Source organism: Antrostomus carolinensis, unplaced genomic scaffold (genome assembly GCF_000700745.2).
Source record: "Antrostomus carolinensis isolate BGI_N321 unplaced genomic scaffold, ASM70074v2 scaffold6610, whole genome shotgun sequence".
NCBI lineage: Eukaryota > Metazoa > Chordata > Aves > Caprimulgiformes > Caprimulgidae > Antrostomus > Antrostomus carolinensis.
The window spans coordinates 14,925-40,574 of record NW_010290458.1 but is presented as its reverse complement, the minus strand read 5'-3'; the positions used below and the strand labels follow the sequence as shown (position 1 = coordinate 40,574).

General features: G+C 38.5%; 1 protein-coding gene across 1 annotated transcript in view; it reads right to left on the bottom strand.

The window, feature by feature from the left end:
• Positions 1–25,650, bottom strand: part of LOC104529047 (disco-interacting protein 2 homolog C) — a gene marked incomplete at its 3' end in the record, with an annotated part of 58,860 nt that overhangs the window by 23,095 nt on the left and 10,115 nt on the right. Inside the window, exons 9-19 of the mRNA XM_029086306.1 lie at positions 22,144–22,283; positions 20,418–20,554; positions 17,698–17,906; positions 16,775–16,889; positions 12,093–12,294; positions 9,541–9,650; positions 8,674–8,754; positions 4,806–4,929; positions 3,060–3,181; positions 254–365; positions 25–134 (exon numbers count right to left, since the gene is read on the bottom strand). Of these exons, the coding sequence (XP_028942139.1) occupies positions 25–134; positions 254–365; positions 3,060–3,181; positions 4,806–4,929; positions 8,674–8,754; positions 9,541–9,650; positions 12,093–12,294; positions 16,775–16,889; positions 17,698–17,906; positions 20,418–20,554; positions 22,144–22,283 (1,462 nt within the window). The remainder of the gene's footprint in view (positions 1–24; positions 135–253; positions 366–3,059; positions 3,182–4,805; positions 4,930–8,673; positions 8,755–9,540; positions 9,651–12,092; positions 12,295–16,774; positions 16,890–17,697; positions 17,907–20,417; positions 20,555–22,143; positions 22,284–25,650) is intronic.

The window sequence follows — 25,650 nt, the reverse complement described above, 5'->3', positions numbered from 1 at the left end:
CCAGCTTTAACAAGAAGTCCCTACCTTTACCCCTGCTAGCATGCCAGTTGTGGAGACACTGAAGTCAAGGTAAGCAAGCGTTTCAGGGTTAGAAGGTTTGTAGATCTGTGCAGGCCGCTTCTTTGGCAAATCGTCTAGTGAAAACAGAGACAGAAAATGCGTGTATCTTACTCCCATGACAAACAGACCGCTGAGCGCTTGACAAACACAGCGATAAAAGAAGACACAGAGGTCCCCCAGCCTTAGTACTCACCTGTGTCTAGTACTGGTGGCCATGTTCTGACATCCACTGCTGCTGCCGCCTCTCGTGACCGTAACAATTTACATATTAATTGTGTAGTCATTAAGCAGGCAGAGCGGCTCACCTAGGAATTTAAGAAATAAATAATAATGCAATGGGATACTGATTCATCCTCCCATGAAAATGAGCAAGACCACGATGTATTTTCTGCCAGAACTGGACACAGCTGTCTTAGTTTTAAGTTTTCCAATCAGAAGGTGGAAAGATACACAAAAAATGTAGCACAAAAAGCACACAGTGTCATGTGAGTTTTACAAATTACATTAAAATTTCACTTTGAGAAGACTGAATGAAAATAAAGGCACCATGAGAGTGAGAATATGACTTTTCCAATACATTATATCAGTTATCAACCCAGAATGCCAGTACAGATGACTGTGACCAAAACATTTCCTATGTGATGATAATGTATCTTGGTTTATAAAAAATATTTTCACACAAACCAAAACCTAGCCTGACATTCTTATGAATAATTTTGCTATCTTAAGTCAATTTCATGTTAGCCATATATTTCCAGTTCCTGTGATAGTGCTAAACCACTGGGAGCTCTTCTGATACCAGCAAAAGTAGCTCTAGATCAGATATTGTGCAAATGGCACTAAGAAATGAAATGGTGAGTTTACTGCAAATACGATCTGAACTGAATTTTAAATGACATATGCTGAAGGTATTCTCCTTTTAGATTTGCTATTTTTAAAAATTTGTAAGTAGCAACTACACTAATACTTCTTACTGATTATAAAATTTAATATATTTAAGGAAATATTCAGACAAACATAAATATGAACACTGTTAATCACTGAAGATAGTACAGAGGAAAAACTGAAAAGGCAGCACCATTCTTCTTTTCCCCAAACTTTGAGAACCTGTGCAAATATTGCTAAAAGTATTTTTTTCTTTAAGGAATCTGAAATATTTCATGGCACACTGAATTTCCAGTGTTCAACTTAAGGAAATCAGTAGCCATATACGCACTAAATTTTACCAGCCAGCAGAAGAGATCAGCTTCTGCTGACAGTAATCTCACAGAGGTCAACTTTACAGAGCACATGAGGAAATTAGGAGCATACAAGCACTCACCCAAACTCTACTTACTTTGTCTAACCTCACAATTTCCCTGTATGAACAATCTAAATATTTCAACCTAAAAGTGAAGACAAATGAAGTCACTGCAGGACCCCTCAAACCAATCATGTCACTGAAGGCAAGGTAAGATAATTCTTACATAGCTAATCTTAAATCTATAAACATCTTGATCTGGGACATAGTGGAGCCATAAAACAAAAGGAATTTCAAGATTTGGTGATTACTAGCCCTCTCAGGAATTATATTATCTGGAAGATCAGGAGGTTCACTAAAACACAGACCGTCCACGCCTGGAGAATAGCAAGTGGGAGGTAAACATGTAGGGACAGTGGGAAGGAGAGAGAAGACAGCTACAGGCTAGCAACTGCTCAAGATGGGGCTCAATAATGTTTGGTTATGTTTTACTACTACCAGTTCATCACCAGAACATAATTATGTAGGCCAAATTTTGTTCAGAAGTAATTCTTACTGACTTCAAAAGGTGCTGTGTAGACATATAACATGTCAGAGCAGGCTTTGACCCCATCGCACCAGGAAGTTTGTATGATTGCCTTGGCAGTGAAGGAACAGCCTCAATTATTTCAATTTCTACAAGGTCATCCCTCTCCAAAATGAAAAAAATCTTGTGTAAAACAGAGCTGAGAGGCTTTTAAGTCAAATTGGCATTAATATGGTTAATAAATTTAAACATTTTATTTAAAGTTAGTCTATTGAAGGGACAATGATTACAAGCCAGCTTAGACCCACCCGAGATTTTCATCATGAAACCAGATAGAGCTATTCTGGCTATTAAACATCAAAGGGAAAACAAAATAACACATTTTACATCGCTTCTATAATTTTAACAGCTGATGTTTAAAAACTGTGAATGCTAAAATATTAAATAATGAGAACCCTGAAGACAATACAACAATTTCTCATACCTTTACTGATAACTTTGTGGCATCTGATGCCATGAAGAAAGCCTCAAATTATAACTATCTCTGTTATCTCTGTATAACTATCAACGTTAATTTTAAATGTTTAAATCACATCAGTCTCAAACTGATTTTCAGAGACTCATAAATCCATTCAATATATTAGAAACTGGAGATGTAAAAGGCTATCTCTGCAACCATTTTATTTCCCTCAATAACAAGCACAATGCAGTTATTTATGTGCAACAAAGACTAAACATTATTAGATAAAGCCAAAATACCAAAAGAAAGCATTGAATGAAAAAGTCTGAGTAACACTTTTCTGGATGAAACAAAATACCAATATCTTCATAACAGAACTTTGAGATTGCTTCAAACTGCAAAACAATGAGAGGTACAGAGCTGAGCACAAATCACCATCAGGTCAAGCTAAGCTTTCCATTGGGATTTTTCTCAATAGTCAGTGTAGCGTTCGTTGCCAGGTGAGGAATCCTACCATTCTTGGCATACAGCTAAATACAAGAAAGAACTTCAAATATATTCCTTGAAAGGAGTAGCTTAACTGAGTCAAAATGTGACAGTGAAAGTCAGAAGGTTGTGGGCTACCAAGCAGTGTTGACTCTGTAACACAGTCCTGAATTTTTGGAAGGAATGCAACTCTTCAATCTACACCTGTACTCAAGTTACCATTCCTAAAGACTATGCAAATCCATCGCCCATTTAAGATACTCGTGCACTTTCAGGTGTCTGCTCACCTCCACAATCATCTTCACTGTAGGTAACGTGGTCGCTATATTCTGAGGATGTGGAGGTCGAACTGTTATTGGCACACAGCCTGCATACAGGCATCCGTAAAATGCAGCAATCAGGTCTATTCCTGCACAAAGAACAAAACAAAAATCCTCCCCTGAAAATCAAATCATTTAATTACAGACACCCATGTCAGCATAAATATTACTTGGAACTCAACTCAGAAGGTTAAATGAGCGACTAAGCCCTTTAACAGACTTCTTTTTCAGCCCCTTGTCAGTATTTGTTCAGCTTCACTGATTCCTTTCAATTGTACTGTTCTTCTGAGCATGAAAAACCAAAGGCGACACACAAAGCTGCAGCCAGGTATCATCATTTATGTGAACTCCATTTTCACGATCAGAAAGTAACCTGTTAAAAAGACTGATTTCTACGGATTAATTATGTTCCTAAATTTACATTTATAGACAAATGAGAGTCTACAAGAAGAAGGATGCCTCAGCAAAAGGATGAGGTAGGATGATGCTTGTTCCTATGAGCTGCAGAAAGAACATCTGGAGGTTTAATGAAACATTGTCTTTCTCATGTCATTTTTAATCTCAGATATGCAGCTTTAACTTATCTACCTGAAATTTTACAGTAAAAAAGGGAGTAATGATTCTGAAAACCTGCTTCTAACATAAAACTAAGTGTTCTATATAAATATTGAGTGCATGTGACAGATTGTGGACAGTACCCTTCAGGCTGAACAGACAACAGCACAAAGACCCCTTGAATGCTGTTGTTTGATAGCTCCCTGGTGCTGTACACAGGCTGGGATAAGATGACAATGGGGGCTGTGTTATTCTTTCAGTGAAAAAGGATCTGCAGTACTGGCAGGTTATTGTTCCTTCAATAAAATGCTTTATTCATGGGAAGTGAAATCCAGAAAATAAAAACTTAAGTTTAAAATACTAGTAATCTTTTGTGGAAAAGGTTTTCTCATATTAACTGTTGAGAAATTACTCTTATAAACTATAAAGATTTGAACAGTATCTTGCAGCCCTTACAAATCAAATATCACAATACAGACCTTAAATTAGACTGTTTATTTCACTAACACACATGAAGCTAAAGATAAAAGAGCAGCACTAGATCAGAAATAATTTCAAGCAAATATTATAGTACTGGTTAACAGAAGCTTAAAAGCCCTTATGCCAAAGGATGAAAATCCAAGCCACAGAGACCTGTCTAGGTTAAACATCTATAGTGAAAATGGTGATTATAATTTGGTATTTCTTAATCATCTGCTATTTATTTGTCATATTTTTACTCTAAAAAAACACGGATTACTTCCTAGGTATTGCTGCTTTACCCTCAAGAAACTTTCAAGGGGGGATTCAACATGTGAATCTAAGAACACTCAGCAGACGGAATAATTTAGCAGAACTGTGTGCTCACACAATAGTATATTTCCAGAAAATAAAAAGAAAAGTAGTTAAATTTGACTGCTTTTAAGAGAAGAGGTTTTAAAAACATAGGTTAATCTTAATCTGAACCCAAAGAAATAATATCTATGCACATATGCAAAGATAAATTCTTTTAAATATGTTTTACTAAGTTCCAAGAAATGGAAGGCAATAAGGCAAATATTTTGTGTTTTGCCAATTAACAACATTTACAGGGGGGTAACACCACCAATGCAGCACCATTCTAAAGGATCCTGATAAACTTTCCAGACTACTAAGGTACCTAACACGGCAGTTCTTTACCTGGTGGGTAAACCAAAGCCACATGGTCTCCATCTTGTAAATGTCCCCTTTCCATCAACATGACAGCTATCTTCTCAGCTCGTTTATGCAGCTGGACACATGTTAGTGAGTTGGCTATTGTTCCCTGCACAGGAAGAAAGATAAATGTCACAGAAGAGAATGCAATGTGCTGAAACTCTATTTTCCTCTGCACTTTATAAGTTACTAGATGAGGTGCAGCCACAATATGTCATGCAATTAACTTAAATACAGAAACCTTCAGCCTTATGCCAAACTGCAGTTGGAAAGAAAAAAAGATGTTTGTAAAGCAGAGGAACGTTCTCTGTTCCTTTCTCTGGACCTTTGTCCCTCAACAGTGTTTGTGCTCTAACCAAGGGAGTACAGTAGTATACTAATTTCCTGCCCATGTAAGCTGTACTTCCCTTGCTACACAGGCAGCATTCCTGCTACAGCCAGGAAAGTGCCTTTATGGTCTCTGCAGCAAACTGCAGAGTCTGTGGAGAGCAATCCTGAAAATTGCACTTCGTTGTCTGTACGCTGGAGTGAAGCCAAATGGCACAGCAGAAATACTTTAAAAGACAAGAGACAAAAGACACAGGAGAAAACAATACTTTGTGATGGGGAAAAGAATTAGTCTGGAACAAAAGCTAAGCACATGCATATAAATGAAATAGAGAAGAAAGGCATTTTTTGAATTTGAGTATCTCTGGTCACCATGGAAAAAAAGGGAAGTGACAATATCCTACAGAATCTGGCTTTTTGAAGCACTTCAAATACCACTAAGAGATAGAGTGGTTTAAATTGGGTGAGTGTTACAGTTCTTGCATTTCCATATATGTGTCTATATATGCACACACACAAACACACATTTAGAGAAATATATACATCTGTATCACAAAATTCACTATCACAGCTGACATCTCAGAAGAAAAGTCTAAAAATGAACATGCAGGACAGACTGACTGCGTCTAGAGCTGCTCTGGACAGGTCTGGGCTGAGATAAAGGGACAGGGCAGTACAGGAAGGGCTGCACCTCTGCCTGTGCCCCTGTTCTGTGGAAAAAGGATTTCAGTCTCTAGTACTGTTATGACATACCTAGCACCTATCACAAGCATTAAGTTCAATTAAAAATAAGGCGTGTGAAAAAACTGGAGGGAAAAAAGGTAAGAATATATATACATACACACACACACACAGACACACACATTGAAAAAGAATAATCTATCAAAAATGCAGTGCAATTAAAAACGTTGTATCACTATTCAGATAGAAAGCAAGAAGGCCTACAGTTTTAAAGAAATACTCTTCACGCTCTATCTTAACAAGGCAAGGAATAATAAGCATTTGGTCTGATCGCTGGTTTCTATCCACCATCACCATCCCACACGCCACCGCAATATTTATTGACCACACACTTCAGAGAGGAGAAAGCAGTTTGATAACGGTCTAGCACTGGAAGTAGTGGCATGTTCCCAAGCATCAGTTGGCAATTATAAACTTAATTATAAACTGTCAACAAAGAGGACAATCTAACTGAAAATAAAAAGGACAAAGTCAGGGCTTATCATTCCTCTTCACCATCTTCAGCAACCACACTTGCTGAAATGTACTTCAGGCAATTTTAAACAGTCTTCTGAACAATGTGGAGATCATTTCACTAAGGAAGCTTCCTCTAAAGACATGCAACTATATGGATGCTGGATTAGAGATGGCTTTCATCTGTTCAGTCCTAAATATGTCCAAAGTGACCTGAAGTCTTGGTGTCCTTGTCACTGTAGGCCTCCCAGTAGGAACATGCTTAAACTCGTCCTTCCTCCTTTCAAGAAATTGCCTGTTTGCATAGTCATGGGAAGAAGGACCCTCTATATCCCCACATACATCAGAAGCACAGGCCCCACTGACTCAGAAAGGGAATTTCTGCAAATCATGTAAATGTGTCCAAAACTTGTTTACATTTAAGACTTCTGGCACTTGCTGCATGTGAACCAGTGAAAAGACTGTTTATATGAAGTGCAGGGAAGGAGAATCCTGTTGTTGGACAAGAACCACTGGCAAGCACCAAGCAACTATTCCCTTCGGGTCTTTTATACAAGGTGACCTGCAATGTAAAGGTGTTGCAATCCCTCATGACACACACTAAAAACAATGCACTGAGCTAATTTTGAAATATTCCAAACTCTCAAAAAAGCTTGTGTTAAGAGGAAAACACTAATATCAGTGGATTTCTATTAGTCATCAACTGCAAGATGCCAGGATGTTTTAGAACAAAGTACACAGACAATGTGCAAGGAACACAAAAAGGGAAAAGTTACAAACCAGAACTAAAATTCAAGATGGGTAATAAAACTTGCCTAGGTTAAAACCCACCAAACCTGTCACTCCTTTCCATAAACATTAAATCTCTCTATAAAGTATTACATCTCTCAAATTTCATATGATAAGATACTCCACACTGAGAGTAGCAGAGAAACTGAATTTCAAAATTCAATTATTTTTCACTTCTATGGAATGACAAATTATTTTGTTAATCCTTGTTTTGCACATTGTGTCCATCCTTATCACTGTTTGAACCCTTCTGCCAGCATGGGAAATCTGACTTTATTTAAAGCTCAAAAGCAATAGCCTGTGTGGAGGAGATGGGACAGTACATATCACTGTCTCTTTGTCACAGCATCTTTGCTCCTAATTTACAGGACAGAACAACACGCTATTTTGATGGTGTAATATTGAATCTATAAACAGCATTGTCTCTTGCAGGTTTCTACTTTTCCACAGACAACTACATTACCATTTCACTATTATCTGTCAAGTTGCACATTCGCATAATATTGCTTATTAGTCTGAATTGAAAAAAGGTAATTTAATGACTTATGGGTAGCCTCAAACTGAACTTTGGTATCAGCACTGTAACATGGGCTGGGGAAGCATATCCTTTACACACAGTAAGTGGTCATTTCACAGAGTTTCACAAATTACTGGAGGTTTAAGAATTCATCAAAGTTGCACAGGGACCACATGGGCTGTGACAACACCAGCTACTCCGTATGGCCCAGGGGAACAACATTATTCCAGGTCCCTCCTCTCCTGGAGACCCTCACACACTGCATGTGTTTCCCAGTTTTGACAGATGTGTCTAGATATACTGTGGTGGGATGATCTGAAATCAGACTTTCATTCTCTACAGTGGTCGTGGGAATTATTGGTTTGTCATCTACAATCATCTAAGAAGTCTGTAATCACCCACTCTTACTAACGCCAAGTTCTATACCATGTGACATGTATTAATTCATTTTTGATAAGCAATGAAATGCTGTGCCAGGCTGGCTCCTCATGTAGGCTATGAGAGACTTATTAGTGATCCTCTGCAGACCTGGTTGGATTCTGGAGATGTCTCTTCTTCTCTTCACCTCCTTTCCCCATTCTCACAACTCCCCCAGATGGTCCAGTCTCAAAACCAACAATCACTGTTTAATTTAGGGAAAATGCTTTGATTTTGCCAAACCTGTGCTTTTCAAATTGGAAATCAGGATGGTGAGCAGTATTAAATACTACGCTTTGGTATAGGAATGATCAGTATTGAAAGAGATTTGCAGTGTCAGGTCACCCACAACATATATGTGGTGGAAAAAGAAATGAGACATGTGGAAGGTGTGCGGTCTGATACAAAAACAATCTCTATTTTGACAACTGGCAATGATTATTCGCGTTTCCTTTCTGCTTCAGAGAACATTAAATATAACAACTGACTATTAATGGGAGAAGAAACAGGAAGGTCACGTTCAGCCCCAGCACAGGCAGGTGCAGCTGAAACACCAGTGTGCCATTTTCCATAGCGCAGCCTGTCAGAGCAATGCGCCGAGCTTCTTACCCTGCAGTTGAGTAGAGTGTAAAGCACATGGTCAGGAGTGGTCTGAGCTCTCCACTGCAACACTTCTGAGAGGAAGAGGAACTAAAATAAAGCAGAGTGGTAAGTCATGACACTAAATAAATTTTTGGCTTTAAAAAACAGATAACTATTTTTGCTAGTTTAGCTATGTCTTTCTTATTTATATGCTACATTATACATCAATACCCAGAAGCACTAAACATGAATTAATTCTCTTGTCATCACACATATTTATAGCAAGATGCTTTTGCATAGTAGCAGTGGCCCCTCTGGAAGTGAGGCCACTGCTGGGATTATGATATATTACTACATATACTTTCAAAGCAATAAAACAGTTCTTACTGAGTCTTCTGAATTTAAGCACAACTATAATTCTTTGGCTTCCTCGCTTTTTCTTACAATAAATATATAAATATGTATATAGTTTAGAACTTATTAATTTAATTACTCACATAAGCCCCCAAAAGAGCTGAATTTCAACTTAATTTTACAGGATCAGAATAACAACAAATAAGGTCAGTACCATATATGCAAAGAAAGTTCCCTGGACTCCACTTGAACCAGTAAAAAAGATAGAGAGCGATTTCTGGTAGAAGCCCCATTAACACCATATTGTTCAGCTGTCCCATACAAACTTATAAAAAAAAAATCCTTACAAATGAAATGCAGTGATTCTCCCCTCATGTCTATTTTATATTTATCTGTAAAGGAGGTTCTGAAATATTTTAGTGTGAAATGAAAAAAAGCCATCAACAAATTCTATAATAAAGTCTACTGAGAGGAAGTCGACTGCTAACTGTCCTGATGATAACTAGCTAATATAAGCCATATCAGAAAAGTTTAGCTTACCTTTCTAGCTTGGTCATTATCTTCTATTTGCCCCAAATCTCTCCCACTGGCCTGTGCAATTCTTTTTCCAGAGACCAAGTTCCCCACCATCACAGAGGCAGGGCCAATTTCTAGAATAAAGCAGAAATGTGCTAAGTGCAATAAAAATCCTTCACTTGTGGATGATAATTCTTTTTATTTCTTTTGCATTACATGATATTTTCCTCATTGCTATCCACAACACCAAACCTTGAGCACATCTCTGTTGAAACAAACTTTGGTTGATGGACCAGAAGTAACTGTAAGATACTTAGGCCTGGATTCATCCTCTCTGAACATATCTAACTGAGGAGCCCATTTAGCATGGGCTCTCTATAGCCAGAGACACATCTTGTCTCCCTTGATATGCAGAATCTTTGGAAAATTCAGCTCCTAATTTAGGCATGTACATTACAGTGCCTAAAACCAGATGAGATGTATCCAGGCTTCAGGGACAATGTTCCTAGTTCTCTCTTCTGTTCCCTGGGCTAAGTTACATTTGTATTAGGAATTCTGTAATGCTATAGACATGAAGTGACAAGGATTAGGAAGGCAGACGGTGTATATGATAAAATATATGCAAGCCCTTCAGTACAAGGTAGAAACTGAAGAAAAATAACTTCAGTTTAGAAGAAAGGAAAATGTCATGGCTGACACTTCTCCATGAGGTGGATTTCAATGACGTTTTGTTGCTGCCATTAGGGAAAAATACCTGTCTCTCAGATAGCATTTATGCTGATGTTAACATTTATCTTCTGCTCCTCCAGCATGGCTTACTGATCAACTGCAAGTGATACCAGGCTTTACTCCTAGCCTATGATGTCCAAGCTTTGTCCCAGTGATGGTATGTGGTATAAGTGTCAAAACACAAGATGTGTAAGTGATGAAATAATGTACAATAAACAATGTCTACAGACTACTCTGCTTTAAAAAGATGAAAGCAGTGTCCCCACGGTACGTCACAGCCCTGCAAAATGGGGGTGGGAGGGTGAGGATGTCCTGCTATCTGTTTGGTTTCTGCATTCCTGGCACTGCTTTTACCACAGTGATATACGCTGTGTACATAATGTATCTATAAGCATCTCCACTGCACTGATCCTAACTCAGTGATTACTTTGCAAAGCAGCAACAAGGAAATACCATAAGTGCTGCAGTTAAAGGCTTCATTGTTTTCATTAAGTTAGTGGAAGTCACCGTTAACCTCTGATATTCCCAGTATCCACAAACTGAGATTATGGTTTTGATTTCTGAAACATTTTTCCAAAGGTTTTAAATAAAGAAACAAGCTGACAGTTTTGGCAAACTTGCACTGAATTAATGATGGACAGTCCCCATATTTGAGATCCAAAGGATAAAAACATTTCATATTCCAAGCTGGTTTTCAAAATGGAAAGTAAGCAACACTTAGTCTAATGTAGGTGAATTCAGGACTTAAGCCTGAGGCTACAGATACAGAAATCCTTGAAATTATCTGAGTACTAAAATCTGCAGTTGAATTCAAAGTCAAAAATTTGCTAAAATTTGCTTGTTCATTGGGCATGAGTAACCAGTGACTGACTACAGCAGGCTACAAGGGCTTTCTTGGTCTCTTGACTCAGTGCTTTGCTGTACCACTTCATACAATATTCTTCATGAAGTCTGGCAGAACTTCTGAAGAACCATCTTAAAACTAGAGTTTTCCCTTAAATATACATGCTGTAAGAATAATCCAGAATGTCCCTACTCAGGTAAAACCGTTAACCTCATTCTTGGGTTTCATTTATTCATGACCAGTTTTTAAGTATTTGCTCTTCTTCCAATACTGTTATTTAGTGTCAACAGTCCTCTTCCTCTCTATTTCTACTTTACCAACTCAGCCTTCAAATAAGACAAGATTTTCTCTTTCTCTTTTTTGGTCTCAGCCCATCCCCTTTAAACATATCTGTTTAAAAAAAGCAGGAATTTACAAAAAACTACAGGTGTGGTCTCAGCACCTCAGTGATAAAAATGTCTTAATCTTTACTGAACTTAGGTTTTTGGAGTATTTTTCCTTGTGCTTTTTGTGAAGCTTCTGGCTTCTGCCAAAGCACTCATGTCCTTAACACACCTGGAATGTTTAACAGGAATGGCTGATCAAGCTGATTCTCACCTGCATTAACCGTTCCTTGGTTTTGCTCCATACAATACCATAAACACACACCATTTGCCTACAGGAAGGCAGGGGAGGGACTTTTTACTGAGGCAGGTAGTGATAGAACAAGGGGTAATGGGTTTAAGCTGAAAGAGGGCAGGTTTAGATTAGATATTAGGAAGAAATTCTTTCCTGTGATGGTGGTGAGACACTGGAACAGGTTGCCCAGAGAAGCTGTGGCTGCTCCTCCCTGGAAGTGTTCAAGGCCAGGTTGAATGAGGCTTTGAGCAACCTGGTCTAGTGGAAGGTGTCCCTGCTGATGGCAGGGGGGTTGGAACAATATGATCTTTAAGGTCCCTTCCAACCCAAACCATTCTATGATTCTATGATTAAGTCATGGTCCCTTTGCCTTCACTCTTCTTACCTGGTTGTTTTTGCCTTGGTTTAGGCAGGTTTGTTACACATGTATGGGGACACATCAGCACATTACAAGGATGCAGCGATCCTTCCAAGAAGAGCTGTTTGGTTTCTGACAGATGTATTCCTCCCAGCGGCGTCTTGGGAAGCGTGTTTGCTGGTACGAGCGCTAAGCAGTAGACTCCCACTTGATGAATACTGTCGATAGCCTAAAAAAAGCAGGAAGTTTATTTTAATGAAAGGCTAATTTTTCATCATTCTAATAAGCACATGTTGTTCTGAATCACTGAAACAACCCTAATAATTAACTGGCAGTGGAAAAACACTTCAGCAATGTCAGTGATAAGGAGGTTCTTTTCAGTGGGAACAGGTGGATGGGAATGTAACACTGATGTTATAACACTCATTCCAGAAGATAAAAAAGCAAACAAAAACCTGGTGACAAACACACAGAAATCTGTTAGGAAATGTTACCCAGGCATCCCTTAGGCACACGTTAGTAGCACATATCCTGGATATTTATTATTAACGTGGGCTGGCAACTCATGTGCCGAGTTTATCCAGCGTGCTTCTCAGAATTGAAATTCAAAGGATTCCTATCAGCTTAACAACCAGCCCATCTCACAGAGCAAAGAAAAATTTCAAAAGTTGCATGTATATCACCATATACCTACTGATGTATGTAGATTATAATTTTTAAAAATTTTTCTAAGATAATAACTGTTTCACTCCCTGCATAGTGTGTAAAAGATCCACAGGCAGGAATGGGAATTGGTACAATATAAGGGAAAACTAGGAAACTATCCATTTGAAAAAAAAATCTCTTGAATGGAAACCTGAAAAATAAGCATTTTTGAATCTTATAATAGCCATGTTCATTGTCCGAAAAGTGGAGTATACTGCATCACTTTCAAAAAATCTATAATGTACAGTATGTATGTAATTTATTTATATATGTAATTTATTTAGTTAAACATGAATATCCATGCACCTAAGATTTTCATTCTGTACACATTTCAACTGGTTATTTTCCTTACGTTGGTAACAAAAACTGCAGCAAGTGAGTTAGAAAAACAACTTCAGACATCCAAGCAGACTGAGAAACAACTTAGAGACAGCATCTCTAATGAGTAGTTAAATGTTCAAAAATATAATTTACTTAATGTGCATTTTAATTTTTAACTGTGAGAAAAGTGAATGCATACATCTGTTGCCTTGAAGGTACAATCTATACTCTGAGTATCAAATAATCATTTATACTTATGTATTTAAGTGTAGACCAATAAATTACTGATTACTCCTACAGAGACTCTAAGTAATGCTTTGCTTTCGGCTTCTGTTTGCTTCATTTTTTATTTATTTGATTGCAAAATTTCATAAGGAAGAACAATAAAGCAGCTACTTATTTCACAATCACTGCAGTTTTAGTAGTGGTATATCTCACGGTAGTATCAGAAGACCTCACTGCTGATCTACACACACCTTATCCAAAAGAGCAGCAACAGCAAGATATATATGACAGCCAACACACAATGTCTCATGTTTCTGACAGAAACCATCATAACCTCCTAATCATAATGTTATTTGTAGGTTCTGAAAAGCAGTGATAAATCAGGGGATCCTCACCTAACATCAGCTTGAAGGAAAACTGTTACAGGGCAAGTAACCATTCTTCTTCAAACATATGACCGTGTATCTGTTAGAGATGGTGACTGGAAAGCAATACTCAGCTGGGGTGGGATGAGGGGTGTTATATATAATTCCCCAGTGAATTTTGAACTGTCTCCTTTGAGACTTACCTCTGCAGCACAATGCCTGATAAAATGTTATGGGTCATTCAAAATTCTCACCTTCCACACTATGGAATTTGGCACTGAAGCAGGGAATGACTTTGTTTCACAAGGATGAGCCCTGATGAAGTGAGCCGTAAAATTTTGTGAGAGAAGAGTACCAGCCGATTTTAATACTGCTGGCATTTATGCCTCTTGATGAGATGGCTTGGTATTTCAAATTACTCTGTCCAGCCAGAAGCAAACACAGTATCTGATATCTTTATCCCTCTGTTTCATTGAGAAAACAGATTAGAGATACCAGGATTCGCAGAGTCCAGATCACTATGTTGTTCAATCTAAGAAAACATCCCTTTCTGACAAAATTCTCCAGGTTGACACTGTCCAGTTCTGCAGTAGATCTCCTGGCTTTGCCTAGTCCCGTCAGGTCCTGCCAGTGAGCTGGCAATGGTAAAACTAACATCCAGTCTGCCAGGTACAGGAACTCTAACTCTGCCTGAAGGGTCAGATCAGTTTGCAGCAGTCTGGGAGATGAATGCATATCTAGGATCCATCTGACTGAACTGCTAGGTGACCTGGGTCTTCCCTCACACTGTCACTGAAAAACCATACTCCCCCACTACTCTTGAGACACTTTTTCCCCAGCTTGACCCCTCCTTCTGAACCATGCTTCTGCTAAAACCCTGAGATGTGGTCCAGCCCAGTCCCATACGTACAGCAGCTCTACCATCCCTCAGCCCTCTGCTGAGGAGCAGGAAGGGCCAGGGGGAGTCAGAACGAGGTGCAACCCACTGGAAACAAGTCCTGCAAATCCATGCAGCTCAACTGTAGTGAAGAGATGCAGAGACAAGGCAAGGCACAGCTGAGGTAGGCAGTGTATGGCACGGCTGGCACAGGGTAGCACACGCAGGGTGTCAGATGAGTCCCACAAATACCATCAGAAAGGAGAAACCATTTGGTAGTTTGTTATCATGGACATCACTCAGAGTCATGACACAAGTGTGATATCATTGTGTTGCTCATTACTAGCAGATGATTCAGATACAACTGGTTACCACTTCCTGACATCTGTCATTAAAATGCTGATTGGGAAGGAGACACAATGCAGCCCACATGTTCCTGGCTTCTGTCTTCCAGCTCTGCTCTCAGCTGAAGTGGAATCAGAAACTTCTTGTTCACATAGTGACGCATGCCAGAGTTGCAGACTTCACACATGGGTGATGAAAGCAGCCACACATATGTGTACTTTGATATATGGCCTACTGTTCTCAAACACTGCTGTGACTTGATCATACTCTGAATAACAGGACTGACTTTTGGCAGGAGTAACTTGACACAGGACTCCCACAGTGTTCAGTACTGAATTCTGCTGGCTATGATGATGTAAGACATAATTTCTAGAAAAGTCACAAAAATGCTCAGCTGACAAAACAGGAGAAGTTTAAGTCCAAAGTATCAACCTTATCTTTAGGAGCTTGCTACTTGACGAAAATTATTGAAGCACGGTTAATCCAAAAGCCTTTCCTTCTACAACAGTTGCCCTAGATGCTACTAAGTGTTCCAAAGGCTTTCTGTGGGATAGACAAGCTAGAGGTTCTAGCCATTCTTGGTAATAATTTAGATCTACTGTGAGTATGAAATGCCTACAGCTGTATGAAATGTAGCTATCTTTTAAATCAAGAGAGCAGATAAAACTGTCTTGAGATGGATGAAAGCTTATTTGTTCTGTTTCTTCAAGGATACAGTAGACATTCCCTTTCTTATCCAGTACAAAGCAATAATGAATAAAAACATCTTCTCTGAATTGTGTGGAATCTTTTTCTTTGGCTCTTGGGTAAAGCAAAAAAGATGTTTGCAATCTATTTACCTGAGAAGAGTCCTTGAGGAAAGACAGAAAGGAATTTAGGAAAGGGAAGTGGAAGTAACAGGTGACAAGTTGTAGACAGAGCTGAAACCACTTCACAAGGTAACAACAGACAGACTTAATGTGATTATATCTCCATTAAACCAATTGCTTTTGAGGGAGAATTGGCTTAACCATGGAGATGGAAGATGATCTCAAGTATCTAATTTTTTTGTGTGTGGACATTAGAGTGAAAAAAAAAATTAGCACAGTAATGATATTGCATTAACTTGGATTGCTATATGTAAGGAGAAGATCAGAATTTTTTAGTATTCAGTATGTCTTCTGGACAAACTGCTGAACACCACCACCAAGGGGGGTTTCATCACAGTGGTATGTGCCTTGCATGATTCACCAGTCAGCTGGAATGGAATTCCTTGCAATAGGCGTCCTCTATGCAGATAACCTCACTGTAGATACCTAGATCTGAGCTAATCAGTGACTTTCCTTTATTCCAGTGGAGAAATCGGCATTTTTAGGCTGTATTAAATTGAGTTTATTTTAGCTATCAACATGGTGCACTATAAACAGATAATTCTCTCCCACTGAAGAGATATCTGGAGATCTAGCTCAGATACATATATCTACTTTTGATGAGGTCAACTCCGTATCAGTGCCAATAACTGGTCAGTAAGAGACTCTGGTAGCTTTTGACAGTAAGATTATATAATATATTAATTTATTACCCTTTTGAAGTAATGAATGACTATCCTTATAAACCATATGCTACTCTCCTTGCTATTACTTACTTCAATTCATCCCTGTTTTCCTATATCCCCTTTGATTAGGAAAAGGATCACTCTCTGGATATGTGTGGCCCAGATAGGCACTGTCACTCAGAAGAATCTAATTTTGTGCTCATTAGGTGCAAGGGCAACTGAAGGTGGACTTACAATTACTCGAAGACAAATGTCACTTACCCTGGGGGCCTGAAAGATCAATAAAAAAAATATAAAGCAGGAAAAAACAGCCTCCAAATGTACATAAGAGCATTACCTGAAGAACTCTACTCATCCACTGAAAACTGTCTTCCTCTGTGGAATCCGGCCTTTGCTCAGCAACGATAACTATCCTTTCATCATGCAGCACGCTCACTGAAAACACTGCTATTCTATAGAAGAGAAGGAGAGAAAGAGTATTTAGTGCCAGGTCAGATGGAAAAACCTGTCTTCTAAATTAATTCACCATAACTATCATTTTGCTATAAATTACAACTGGTTCATCAAGTACTATTTTATTTATGGGGAAAAAGCAACAAGAACAGTTTTGGCTAATTTCTGGAGGAGAAATAGGGGCCTTTGTTCTAGAGTCATGTAAATACAGGCATAATGTCGCAGCAGGGTTGGAGAAGTGAACCTTCTTGGGATAAGAAAAGCACTAAATTTGGGTCACACTAAGGTTGTTGTTAAGCTGTTATATAACAGCCAGCATAAGCACCTTCTTTGGTCCCATCTTAGAAGAAAGTAATTGCAACATGATTTTATGAGAGGTCTGCCACGTGATCAAGTGTGAGTGCATGTTACTGCATTAGGCTCTTCAGAAGTTTCAGATGTCTCCTGCTCAGTTTCAGCATATTAGGAAGGTCACACAAGGAACCGCTATCATGTTCAGGAGCTTCAGTCTTAGGCATATTGAAAATGTTCAACTCAGACAGAAAGGATTCTGTTGAGTCAACACCTTCAGAACTGACCAGCTGTTCAACTGGAAGTTTTAATAATCATGGTTTTGGACCTTAGTTTCTAAAGTTTACATCAACACTGTCTTAGGTTTCCCTTTGCTGTCTCCTGATTCTAGAACAGCAATGTGGGGAAACTACAGTGCAGATTAGGCACTGCCTTCTGAAAGCATTTTGGGTCACTTACGCTTGGTCTAAGCAAAATAAGGATTTCTACATAATAGAAGAAAAGAAAGCATCAAACCTTCCCCTGTAGACAAATTTCATTGGTTCCACAGCCAGCGCTGTTGCTACAATGTCATCAGCATTATGTCTTCTTCCACTGACAACCATCAAACCATCCATTTTGCCAATAACGAAGACAAGTCCACCCGGTCCTATAAAGCCTAGTAGTCCAGTCCTTATAAAAGGATATTCAGTAATAGGGCCACCAGAACTGGTCATAGGAAACACCTGTAAGACAGAGAAACACAGGTCTTCAATTCCATACACAGAAACCATGCTGCAAAATATTTCAGGCGTGCTCTCTCAGATGGCTCTTCTGGAATGAAGTAAACATGTTACTGGTGATGCTCTTAACTCTTCACTGACCATAAAGAGAGTGTCAGGAAACTCCTAGACTAGCACGTGCAGTTCTCAGTACCTGAGCTCCAGCAAGTTCAATCCCGCTGTTCACCATGTGCATTTTCCTTAACCATGGCTCTGTAAATCATTTATCACCTTAAAAAACCAACATAAACAGTATTGAATAAAAAAACCCACTGTGCAGAGTGCAGTAACCTGAGGTGCTATGTATAGGTTACTGAGAGAATAAATTGTAAACATTACAGTAGAGGTTCTTTTCAGTACCTCATGCTCATTTCCAGCACAGTGTAGAGGCATAAGCAGGCTAGAAGTTAAGTTATTTTAAGGTACAGTACATTAATGACTCTTGCAGCTGACCACATTTTTATCTAAGGTCAATTAAGTCCTCACAATATCGGTGATAACACCTTCTGTAGCATGTCCAAAAGTGAAAATACAGCCCTATACAAAGCCTATCTAAATGTCTGAACATCAGATACATACGTGACTTCCATAGGACAGATTTCTATCACTTCTTCTATCATAACTACTTTCGCATTAACATTCTGGGACCTGAGCTACTTTGAGCTGCTTTCTGACACAGCCACGCTTTCGTGCTGTTGCTTCTTTAAACTGAAATTGTCTAAAGGCAAGTTATTAAAGACAATAGCAAGCGGAAGACCATGGCTACATAGTGTCCTTCATGAAACATCAGATTCTGCTGCCAGATGCCCATGGGTAACTCTTACTGAACAGATTTAATGCTTATGCATCCTCAGCCATAATTCATTTTGGGAACACAAAACTCTTTGACTTTAATACCTGCAACATGAATTACACAGTAAAACAGAAAAGAGTCCCAACTAGAGAGGGCTCCTAAGAACGTGCTTAACTTTAAAAATGAGTTGTCTTGCTCACTTAATGGGAATTTATTTGCTTACCAGTGGGAATAAGCCTAAATATGCTGCTAAATAAACCGCAGACCCAGTTAAGAATTATGAATGATTTACAATTATAGCAAATACTACAAAATAAATGTAAGTATTTTTCCACCCTGAAATATGTCAAATCTGTGATTATCATTCACACTGGGTATTGCCAATTGTACTTGTAGCACAATAGTCAGCTATCAACAAATTTCAGATCACAATAGCACAGTAGGATTCCTGTCTTCAATAACAGGATGGAGAATCGTATCCACTATTGTTCTCTACAACTACCCGAAAGGAGGTTGTACTGTGGTGGCTGTTAGTTTCTGCTCTCAAGTAACTAGTAACTAGATAGGACGAGAGGAAATGGCCTCAAGTTGTGCCAGGGGAGGTTTAGACTGGATATTAGGAAAAATTGGTAGTCAAGTATTGGAACAGGCTGGTCAGGAAAGTGGTGGAGTCACCGTTCCCAGAGGTGTTAAAAAAGCATGTAGACATGGTGCTTCAGGACATGGTTTAGTGGGCGTGGTGGTGTTGGGTTGACAGTTGGACTTTATGATCTTAGAGGTATTTTCCAACCATAATGATTCTATGATTGTTTATTTAATGTATAGTGTTTACAACATTCAGATTCGCATTTTGCAGGAGATAGTCATGTTTGGTCTATTAAAAATGGTAATATCAGAGTGTTTGTTCAAGGAAATGTAAATGTATTTTTCTTAATATTTTCCTCAAATATTAAGAGAAAAGGATCAGAACTTAATAAAAATCTCAGCTCATTTTTTTTTCAGTATTTCTCTGATTTGTTCAGCATTCAATACTGGCTTCATCAGAAGTTAAAGATAACAAGTGAGCAGGTACAACAGAGCTATCAATACAGCTGTCTGTACTAGAAACCTACTGGAAAACAGATTCCACAAAGCAAAAGGCTTTCACCTAAGGCAATTCAAACAAAAGCAGGTGGGGACTAATTAGGAAAAGGTAACTTTGCTATTCAGATACCTCTTGAAGACTACATCTGCCAGGATTCTGTATACATGCAAGCCTTTAGTACTGGTTGCATTGTGGAAATGTTGGAAACTGCTTTTTAAAGACAGCCAGCAGCCTTCTACGGTTTGCAATAATCAAATTGTGCACGTAGCTAGCTCACAGACTTGTACAGTATTCCCTTTTAAATTCTGTCTTTCTTCCTGCTTTCCTTCTGATTATTTCAGCCCCTAGTATTTTCTTTCAAAATTAAAGTAAAAGCCTTTCAGAGTCAAAACTACATCCACTTAAAGAGCTACTATTGCACTTAATGAAATGGGCTTCAGTGCAGATTATCTGGCTAGAGTACAGGTCCTAAGCCACAAGCATTGATTATTACTGCTATTCTGATATTATTACCATCAATATTTACTATTAAATATTATCTCAAAATAGAAAAAGTCAAAAAGGAAGCATTTTATATAGCATTTTCTGGTCAGCTTACCTCAAAAGTATTTTTGGTCATGCCCGAGAGTCCATAATACGATGTACCCGTTGCAATAGCACATACACAAAGTTCTCCTATTTCATCTGTTTTACAGAGCTGAGGAATTCCATCTGGCTTCACTGAACACATTATAGCTAGAGGGAGAGAAAAGGACTTTAAAAATATTATAAATGAACCACAGAATAACATAAATGCTGTGGAAAAGACACTGTGGTGGAGTTGAGATAAACAAATAAATTACATGTAGACTAATGTCTAACTGTTGGTTTCTCAAACATTAAGGTGTTCAACATTATCAAATGATACTTATATTACAAATAATATTTATACAAAGAATGCAAAGATCTTTATGCAAACTCAGTTTTTACACTGATAACAAAACCTGATTTGCTTTGCTCTCTAAAATTTCAGTTGATCTGTAATATTGCTGTGAAATGTGATTGTGTTCTCAGGTTTTCATACTGAAGAGCAGACTTGCAGCAGTCAGTGCAAAATGAAATACCCTAATGGAATTCTTAATAATTATACTGCCAGGGAGGCAGGCAACCAGGAAATCCACCTCTCACAGAGTAGCAAGGAACACCACATGAAAGATCAAGATATTCTGGCAGACTAGTACAGTTGTTTTACTAAGAATTTATCACAGCTCAGACTCCCTCACACCAGTCTTAACAGGACTGCAGAGACAGCAGGAGCTAAACGAGAGGGATTAGAAAGCACTGGTCTGAGGAAGAAGCACTATTTTATGTCAGCCATGTGAATAAGAATCAGGTATGCTGCTTTAGTGATAATCCCTGGAGTCGGAGTCCAGCATGTGTAGATTTTGCAGTTGGAAAGAGGACATGATGACATATGAGACCAGAAATGAATCAGCTCGTCTCTTAAGTACAAGTATAAAGAATCTTGAATGACCTTTCACTCTGAGGATAAACAGGAGGGTGTACTTTTATTAAAACTATTAGAATTTATCAGGACAATGTACTATGAAGAGATGGCACATCTATAATAGTATCTTATATGATAACTATTAGACAACAACAAATCTTATTTTCCTTTATTTTAAGTTGTTCAACTTAAATTTTGTAAGATGCACATTATGTTTTATTCCTTTGGTGCATAACATTCTCTTATGAAAAACTACAGCATCATCCTTTTCTAGTCTCTATAACATCTCATTTAAAATATATCTCTCTTATGAAAAATCTTATCTTCATCTTTAGAAGCACTAGTTTCAGTTTGAATTTATCAGCCTGAACTGTTCAGTCATACTTCCTCTTTCTAATAAACAGGTGATCGCACAAGATCTTTGGAAAAACATTCTGCAAGCCTTCAGATAGCAATTTTTTTGATCCTTAGCATAGGTTATGAAAACTTTCACTACTGAGTCTCATCTGGGTCAGGCTTATGGATTTTTACAGCCTCCAACTTTCTTATTTTCTGTACCAGCATCTCACAGTTAAGGAATGGATGTTCTGATGTGGTGACAGGTTGTTTAAATCACGTCACTAATGTGAGTAAAGACAGCCCCTGAGGCAAAAAAAGAGAAGAAATCTTGGGATTTCCAAACCATGAAGTTCTACAAGGTAATACTTTTGGACTAAAATGTTTTCAAGTATACATATTCTAATCCCTAAGCTTTCTGTCTAACAGCAAAGCACTTGCACCTATAACCTTCTAAAGCTAATTATTTTAATCATAGTAAGTTTCAAAGAAAGTTCCTTACCTCCTGGCATCACTAAGCCAACATCCTGGACAGTCAGAACAGAAAGCTTTTCTTCAGAGTCTACTCGAATCACGCCGTAAGTGAGACCATGCATGGACAGAACTCCTCTGCCTGGTGGCTGGTTGCTGTCATCTGTTGGCCTGCAACCATGGGTTAGAACATCAGTGCACCATCAAGCAGGATAAAAGAAACCTAGCTCTGTCCTAGCTTAAAAACCAGGACAAAGAACATAAGCATTTACTTATTCTTAATGGATTACTATTGCAAATACTCCTCTGTTTGACAGTTTAAAATTTCACCTTCTTTTTTCCCCCTACTAGACCTGACAGAATCCTGTTTTTCAGTCATTTCTGAGTAATTACGTCTGTCAACTGCCCCATTCAGTAGCCACCCATATAGATGGGGCTGCAGAAATGAAAGTAACACCTAACATTTACCCAAAGCAGCTTGTATTTAATTTTCAGACAAAATTATAAAGATTGTTTGATTACCCAAATGAAGGACTGTTTAAAAATACTTGTTTTAAAAATACTGAAAGGCAATGCAGACAATGTGGAGGGAAACTGCACTCTAAATATTTGGAACTGATCAGTAAATAACTTGATAAATTCTCTTCACATTACCTACTTTGGTGCAACTTAGGAAACCAAAACCACCTGCCAGACTAAGAGCGTAACTCTAGCACACTGATATCAAAGTCAAGATTAGAAGACAAGTATGCTGTGTTTAAATCACAGATATCACTTCCCACTCCCAATACTTAAGCATTTAAAATTACTAAACAGAAGAAATGAGATTGTAACACATTCCCTGCCAAGTATTTGTGGAAGCTGCAAGGACTTTACCACCTTTATTTTAGTGCATATAATTGAATTCTTCTTCTTCTAATTTACCCCATGAAAATTAGAACAAATTACACCTTAATCAGTCATGGTCAAAATGTTGTGGATGCAGCCTCTTTGTAATGCCTCAGTTTGCTCAGATTCACTGCTGACACGCTGTACAATTCCACAGCATCAGCACAAGCTGTCTGTCAACTTGTTTCAATATAAAACCGTCTGCTGTACCAGTGGATACAATTATACGTACGTAGAGTGTGGCTTGAGCAAATGAATGTTGACGCGTGCAAGTTATAAAGTCAAGGGAATATGTCAGGGCTTTTCATGTCTGGAAAGATTCTTACACTGTCCTGTATTTTAAAATGCGAAATCAGAAGCTAACGTGATGCTGATTTGAGTATGGGTAATGCATCCGTGTAGAGCAGCCAGACTCCAGCTATTTTCAAGATTTAACAATATTTAGTTCAAGATTCTGCATTTTTCCTAAACAGTCCATCATAACACAACTATTTTTTTAACAGTTGATGTCCTTTTACATGACATTTCTCCTCTACTATGCTTGAAATACTAGATGGTCCTTAGCCAATCATGCTCATGTAAGCCTTTCAGTGATCAGCACTATAAATTTCAATTAATAGATTTTACGAGGCATATTTCTCAAGTGACACTGTCAACAAAGAAGGATGTGGGCATGCTTGAAAATGCATTAGAGCATAACAAATGGTGCTAGTAAACAAGCAGCTGCGATAAATAAAATTCCCATCATGTAAAAGGAACTTTCAGTGACATTATTGATCAACCTCCTCTCACCGTTGCTCCCAAAACCACACATTTTACTGCTCATGAGAAGAAAGTTTTCCTGCAGGCACATGCAGCTTCTCACAACCTTCTAGTAGAGGCCATCTAGACTTTCATCACATACATCTTCTTGCACTACTTATCCCATCCGAAGAGTGCTAAATAGAAGAGCGGGTGCAGCTTTGAAAGGCACCGGCTGTGTACAGGACAGGGGTGCCAGGGAGGGAAGCTGGGGCATGAGGCCTGCTGGGATCATGCTGGGGGACTTGTTAATAGTCTAATACACTTGCTGTGGCCTGTGTCCAGATAAGAGTTTTGCCCAGGTTTTCAGGAATCGTAGAATGGTTTGGGTTGGAAGGGACCTTTAAAGGTCATCTAGTCCAACCCCCCTGCAGTGAGCAGGGACATTTTCAACTAGATCAGGTTGCTCAGAGCCCCATCCAACCTGACCTTGAATGTTTCCAGGTATGAGGCATCTACCACCTCTCTGGGCAACTTATGCCAGTGCTTCACCACCCACATTATAAAAAAATTTCTTCCTTATATCTAGTTCAAATCTACCTTCTTTTAGTTTACAACCATTACCCCTTCTCCTATCGCTACAGGCTCTGCTAAAAAGTTTGCCCCCGTACCCTGGTAGTCTGACATGGATCCTCGAAGGAGACATCAGTTAACCGTGCTTGAGTTTCCTCTTGCAGGCAACGGGCTATCCAACAGCGAAAGAGAATGCAGTCAAGAGGACCAGGACAGAGGAGTGAGGCAGGGAGCAAAGCACCTGACAGAACCTATACATCCTCAGAAAGTATCCTGTCAACAACAATCCTGTAATATTTAGTATCTTATTTTGTCCTGTGCATGATATCCACACGGGAACAACCCTAAAACAAGTATCTCTGCCAAGCAGGAGGAGAGAAATCACTTGGAAAGAAGATGAGATATAAATACCCCATTCCAGTGTATTTATAATTTATTTTAAAGTTCACATTTTTAATTTCTTTACACATTCATTATTTCTGATACTGGATTTGGTATTCTGTAAGACTGCTTGTTAGACAGAGATAAATCATTTGATTAAGGTAGGAACAACTAAATAAAGGCATAATTCCACCTACTTCATAGACTAAGTAAATTTAGCTTAAACCACCAAACCTACCCCTTTAGCTTCCTTCACCATGAAAAAGTGACAATGTGCATCTACTCCAGAGCTGACTTGTTCATACTGAGTAGCTGTAGAGCATTGTGAGAATAGTTACTACTACCATTTACAGATACCAATCTATTTTACCACTATTTTTTGCCAGTCGTTTAAATGGAAAAAGACCTGTTCTTAAACTTTTGCACTCCCTTAAGCAAATGGGTTCAAGCTAATATACAATAAACCGAAGGGGAATGCCATAAAGAATTACTCGCATGACACATTCCTTTAAATATTAGGCTTCATGATTCAGCTCTAAGGCTAAAGTACCTATTAGTCTATTACTGACTGTCTTTTCCTAAACTATAAGGGTATTTCAACTGAAAACTGGTTTTGTTACTCTTCCTTGTAGGAAGATCAGTAAGAATACACCACAGATTTTGAAAGAGTCAGAGCATTAATAGGGAGCTCTCTGGATCTGTGCTCTGCAGGGAGCCATTTTAATGCATACTTCAGCTGTAACTCTTTGGAACTTGCATAATAATGACTTTACTGTCAGTGGAGACGGCTTGAATAAAATGAAAAATACTAAAGCTCCCAAGTTCAGCTGGTATTATCCCACCATTAAACAGACTTCAAAAAAAGGAGTTATGTGTTCAGTAACATTTACTGTAGTAAGAACTGCTCTGTAATTACACAGTGAGACACTGAAGATAAGAATGCCTTTTGAAAATA